Source organism: Corvus kubaryi, unplaced genomic scaffold (assembly GCF_017639235.1).
Source record: "Corvus kubaryi isolate FWS band 111438036 unplaced genomic scaffold, C.kubaryi_AGA036_p1.0 37398, whole genome shotgun sequence".
Lineage (NCBI taxonomy): Eukaryota > Metazoa > Chordata > Aves > Passeriformes > Corvidae > Corvus > Corvus kubaryi.
In genome coordinates, this window is record NW_024581137.1 from 5307729 (window position 1) to 5313740 (window position 6012).

At 49.4% G+C, this 6012-nt stretch overlaps 2 protein-coding genes across 9 annotated transcripts in view; one reads left to right on the forward strand and one right to left on the reverse strand.

The window, feature by feature from the left end:
* LOC121672028 overlaps positions 1-5062 on the reverse strand; it is a 10697-nt gene extending 5635 nt beyond the window's left edge. For 2 of the 5 annotated variants that reach the window (XR_006018730.1, XM_042044443.1), the window contains exon 1: positions 4434-5062. The gene's annotated coding sequence lies outside the window, so the exon portion shown is untranslated. Of the gene's footprint in view, positions 1-6 lie in introns of those variants that run through there. The other 3 variants (XM_042044444.1, XR_006018731.1, XR_006018729.1) reach the window with 3 other exon arrangements.
* Positions 5063-5775: 713 nt separating this feature from the next.
* CDK13 (cyclin dependent kinase 13) overlaps positions 5776-6012 on the forward strand; it is a 50950-nt gene continuing 50713 nt past the window's right edge. For all 4 annotated transcript variants that reach the window (XM_042044435.1, XM_042044438.1, XM_042044436.1 and 1 more), the window contains exon 1: positions 5776-6012. This exon is cut by the window's right edge and continues 1027 nt beyond it. In XM_042044435.1, coding sequence (XP_041900369.1) covers positions 5778-6012 — 235 coding nt within the window. In that variant the 5' untranslated portion in view covers positions 5776-5777.

A 6012-nucleotide genomic window follows, 5' to 3' on the forward strand; every position in this document is an offset into this window, starting at 1 on the left:
GGAAGGGAAGGGAAGGGAAGGGAAGGGAAGGGAAGGGAAGGGAAGGGGTGTTGTTTTGTTGTTTGTTTTCTTTAATGGCTCTTGCTCATGTGAAACATTACATTGTTTCATGCACTTACTGGAAAAGCAGAGATAAAGCAGTGAGACAGTCTGTTGTACCTCATACAGGCTGTCTGCTCTGTTTGACACTTCTGAGAAGTTAACCCCCACAATTTCTGAGACAGAATTCTCTACTTGAGGTCTAGGGTTATTGTATCATCTTCCCAGGCAGTATCAAGTTGATAAAAATGTTAGCTTTCACCCCAAAGTTTGAGTGGGCAATGGCATGAATGATTTTAGTTTACTTTTAAAATTAAAAACTGCCCCAAGAGCAGCAGTTCGGAAGTAATGTCTGTGAGGGCAGCTGGGGGATGACAGATTTCTTGCAGCAGAAGCAGTGTGAATTTAGTTTCTGGTTTCTTCTTTGGTATGCTGACCTCTAGGGAAACTTTTCCTCAAAACGGTTTGCCAGAGCATTTGTGTAGGGAGCTACTGTGGCTTCAAACAAGTCACATACCTTTTTCTAGGGACAAGGCATTTGGTGGCAAATCCAAAGCAGGCCCTCACATGAAGCTGCTCCCTCAGGTGGTTCCAGCATGCTTGTGTGAGTAAAGGTCTTGGTACATTTAAGCAGGGCTCGGTCAGCAGAAGAAATGCATACTGAGTTGAGAAACAAGATGATTGTTCTGAATATTTGTGAACTTGGTAGTTAAAAATCTGGAAAGTCCTCTGTGCTCTGAGTTTGTGGAGGGCAGCATATACCTTTCCATCCGTGGCTAAAACTGCTTGAGTAATGGATGAAATTGCTAAGCAATTCAACCAGTTAAATTCTAGCCTGATGGCTTTGGGAAGCATAAATAGCCTTCCCAAAGGAGCTGGGGTGAGTGGCAACTGTCTCTCATCAATGGGCAATAAATCTGTTTCAGATTGGGCTTAAAAGCCATAAAGCTGTGCTTTGACTGTTTGTTTGTAACTGCCTGCACTAACTCTGTCTCTTAGGGCAAATATTCCTTCCTTCTAGGTGTTCATCTCCTTTCATAGAATCACAGAATGGCCTGGCTTGGAAGGGACCTTAAAGATCATGTAGTTCCAGCACCTCCACCATGGGCAGGGACACCTTTCCTACCCTCAAACTAAATTTACAGAACACTGTGATTTCCTGCCGTTGTCACGCTAGACAAATCATGCTCTGCCAGTCTCCTCTGAAACTGAGATTTCAGTTCACTGATGACCTTCATAGCCTTTTCTGCTCCTGTTGTGAATTCATTTTTCTCTGAATAAGAATGATCAGAACAGTGACCTAACAGTGACTTAAAGACAGCATTAATCTTTCTCAGCTCTTCAAGTGTATGGGTTGTATAAGTCCACTTGTGTCCTGATCAGCCAATACACAGGTCTTTATCCTTCTCTGTTTTTTCCAATAGCTGAGTTCCCAGATCATTGCAACATTCTTCTTGTTGAGAAAAACAAACATGAATATAGTTAATCTAGTCAGTTTTTCCACAGGGCCTTGGGAAACATGAATTATTGCACTCTAGTCGATAAACAATCTTAGGGCAAGATACAAACACAATTGCAGCAAAGAAACAGAGGTAGTAACAAAAACTACAGCAGACTACACAAGACAGGATATGTAGACATCAGACTATTTTTTGTAAAATGGTTAGAAGATATGTGAAAACCTACAGTACATCAGAGAGTAAAAATGTCTTCTAAGACTTCCATGTTTATTTAAAAAACCAACCAAACAACAGCAAAAAAAAAAAAAACAAACCCAAGCAAGCTAGAAATTTGAATTCCTCTGTGTGCTTGGGGAAAGTTGTTCTTTTAGGAGAAAAAACAGGTTGATGCTGGAAGATTGAAAACAAAACTTCAAAGAACTCTAGGTACATGTTACTGCTGAGGAGAAAGAGAAAACCAGACACCTCCCCCCCCCCCACTCCCCAAAAGGAACCCCAACCAACCAAAACCATCCTTAAGGAAAAATGCCTACCAAGTCAACAAACAAGCCCTGAGGAATTCTGCTGAAAAATAAAGATCCTCAAACTACGGAAGACTTTACCTATCTCTTTTTATCTTGGTAGATTGACAGTTTGTTCTGCACCAGAAGGTTGTTGCTAAGGTCTTTTTACACATGGTGGCAAAGACAGGACACAGAAACGTTAAAAAAAGGGAAGAAAGTACAAAAGCCGTAACAAAAAAAGAAGTGGTAACGTTGCCCATGACACGTAGCACAGCCTCCTCCTTACCCATGACCAGTTGCTCAGAACAGACTTAATGTGCCTAATGTGCAGATACATCAAAATATTTGAATAAAAAACAGAATATGAGTTGAGGGGTTTTTTTTCTCAAATAAAATTAAATTATGTAAGTCCAAGTTTCCTCCATGGGATGGTTGGTAGGGAAGTGCTTTTCCAAGGGCTCAGTTTCTAGAGCTGGCATGAAAATACTTTTGGAAATGATAGCATTTTGGCTGCAACTTTCTAGGTGTGTTTTTCTGTGTTTACTACTGTTTTCATGTGCTGACCATACAGTAATACCTTGCAAGATATGTGACACCTGCAACCAACATTCCTATAGCACAAGGTTTCAGCTTGTTGTGGAACAACCATCTTTACAGAGTAATGGTTCTCACACCACAGCAGGTGCCACTGCCAAAACCGAATCTGGTACTCCTCTCCCTGCTATTTGCTCTTCCAGACTGAGCCTTGTGGAAACAAGCTGTAATGCATCTTGAATTTTCTGGCTTTTTGTGAATCCAAGAGTTGGCACCATGCCATCAATGTCTTCAATGCTTCTGAAGGATTTTATTCTCTGTAAGGAATCTGTTTCAGGTCTGCTTTGTTATGTCAGGAATCTATGGATAGGTTTCCACTGTCAAATCCTATGCTGCCATCACCTGTCAGCTGACATGATTGGTATTGGCATATCCCCCTACAACCTGGTGCAGCTCATTTCCAGAGTAAACTTGCTGTCATTAGCAGCTTAGCTTCTAGTTAAGCTTCTTTGACAAGTCATGAGGCTTGCTCCAGATGCAGAAACACCAGCACTCCACTGCTAACGACGCAACTCTTTCAAATAACATATCCCTCCTCCAGAAATGCCAGGTAATGCTTGGGAGTAAATTAGAAGTTGCAGTCTGTGTTGCTTTGTCCAGATCTGCCCTGTATAATTAAACATGGTCTCTACAACTGCCTCTGTGATGTAGAGTTGTTGTCTTTCTGGGTTTTGTTTCTATTTTTTTTCCAATGTGCGAGACGCCTGATGGTGCACTGGCTTTGCTGAGTGTGCTGCCACAACCGTGGAGAACCTCTTCATAGTTGCTGAATATTCACATACAAGGTAAGCCACAAAGGATGTCAGCAAAGCCAAGAGCAGCCTCCAGACCACCATGGAAAGAAAAGCTATTCAGAATAGCAGGGAGATGCACAATATTTCCATAAGGCACAGCATGCTAATAAAACCCCACAATTTCACAAAAGTATGAATGCAATCACTGCCTAGGTTAGAGTAATCCTTCTTGGACAGGGACCTTCGCTCCTGAAATGGCAGGTGGGCCAGCACATCAGGCTTCTTCCTTCACCATCCTATGGCACATTGTTAGAGAATACAAAAATAGTGACTTGGTTGTTCTCCAAGAAACTCACACCATAAGAGGAAGCCTGAAGGAAAGTGCACATGCCTCTGTGTGTGTGTACAACTAGAGAAATACGTAATGAATGCTTTGATGACAATGTTTAGAAGAAATGTGAGTTGGGTGAAGTACTGGAACACGCTTGTGAAAGGAGATTTGCTGGATAGCAGATGACACACAGGACCTGGACAGGAGTAATATTTTTGCTTGGGTTTAGAAAAGGAGAGAAAACAATTAGAGTAATTCAAAAAGCTGAAATACAACAGTGAAAAACAGGTGGGGTCCTTGGTTTTTTATTTTCGCATTGTGTTTTACAAAATAATGTAACCACTAGATAAGCTAGCTAACAACAATTAGATAGCAAGGTGGCCAGAAAACTATCAAATCCCTACGGAAAGACAATAGATCCTGTTTTTAAAGCCCTCACAACATTCAAGATGGTATAGCAGATGTACCTAATGGAAGATACTCAGCCCAAGAAGCCGAGATGAGGCACAGTCAGCAGTTGCAGCTCCAGTCATGAAATTCAATAAAACCATGAAAAGGCAAAAGGACAGAGCAGGCAGAAAAAGGAAAAAAAGAGTTTGAGTCTTTCATTAGAGTATGAAATCAGAAATCAGTAAGTTTGGAAGGAAACGTAAAATATCCTAAGTCGTACTTAGTTTCAGTAGTGTAAGACAGAAAAAAAAAAAAAAAAACAAAAAAAAACTTTTCATGAAGCAGTGAAGTGGCTTCACTTCACTGTTTCAGAGTAACTCACGTGTTTTAACTGAAGCGGTTTTCTCTCAGGCCCCCCAGTCAGTAACCACGGCCTACGTACAATAAAAACAGGGAAAACCACCTGAGGACCGGCGGGCTTCCTACACCACTTCCCAGAGCCTGACGCGGCGCCCGCATTGCTCCAGCTCCCAGAATGGGTGAGGTGCGCAGGGACCGCAGTAGGTCATCTGGTCCAACCTCCCTGCTCAAGCGGGGTCATCCTAGAGCACATTGCACAGGATTGCGTCCAGATAGTTCCGGAGCATCTCCAGTGAGGGACACTCCACACCCTCTCTGGGCAGCCTATTTTGCTGCTCCGTCACCCACACAGTAAAAAAGTTCTTCCGCGTATTCACGTGGAACTTCCTGTACCTCGGTTTCTGCCCGTTGCCTCCAGAGAGCACTGGGCGAGAGACAAGGAGAGCGGCCGGCGAGCCAAGCACCTCTAGCTCGGACCTCGTTCACGTTGCCCGCCTCTCGCCGAGCGCCGTCTTTGCTGCCCTCGCCCAGAACCGCCCCCTCCCGCCGGCCGCGGGGCCTGCGGCGCAGTTACCGCGAGAAGCGCAGTACCGCGAGAGCCGCCGCGGACGGGGGGAGGTAGGGAGGGGTGAAGTCCCGCGAGAGCAGGGCGGCTCTCGGGCATGCGGGCGAAGGCGGCGGCGCCGAGCCCGGTTGGCGGGGCGCGTCCTCCCTCCCCCCCCGCTTCCGGCGTCGCGCATGCGCCGCGCGCCGCCGGGCCGCGTCCGTGTCCCCCCCAGTGCGTGTGTCACCCGCGCGCGGCGGCGCTGAGGCCGCGAGAGCACTCCCGGGTACCGGTGGCGCGGGAGCGGCCCCGACACGTGCGGCCCCCGCCGGGCAGGAGAACAGGGATCGGAGCCGCGCAGGGCTCCGGACACCTCGCCCGGGGGCGGCCCGGCCTGGCCTGACCCAGCCACCCTGCCGGGAGTGGCTGAAGAAAGAGGTGGAGGAGGCCCGTTCCCGGTGTCTGTGTCCCTGCGCGGCGGTGGCCGCGGCCCAGAATGAAGTGAGGAGGAGCCGCCGCCGGCGGGAGACACTTCCGTGTTGCGGGAGAGGCCGCGCCGGCCTGCAGGACGCTGCCGGTGCCGCTCCGCCGCCGCCGCCGCATCGGGCAGCGCGCCCAGCCCCGGCCCCAGCCCGACCCCGTATGTATTGGTGCGGCCCCATGTGAGGCGGGCGGGCGGTGCGGGAGCGAGCGAGGACCCGGCGCGGCCCGCGGGTGTCCGTCCCGGTGCGTGTGCACGGCGCCGCCGGGTCCCCATGGCGCCCTGAGCGCGGCGGTGGTGGCGGGTTCCCTGGGCCGCGCCCTCGGCCGTGAGCGAGCTCGATGCCGAGCACCTCGGACGCGGCGGCCGGCGGGAGCGGGGGCAGCCGGGGCTGGGGCAGCGGCGGCGGCGGCAGCGCGGCGGTGGAAGCGGCGGCCGACAAGAAGCGGCTGCACCACCGGAGACGGAAGCGCTTCGCGGCCCAGCCGCAGCCGCCCCCGCCGCCGCCGGCCCCGCACCCGCTGCTGTTCCCGCTGCTGCAGCCCCCGCTGCTGCAGCCCCCGCTGCTGCAGCCCC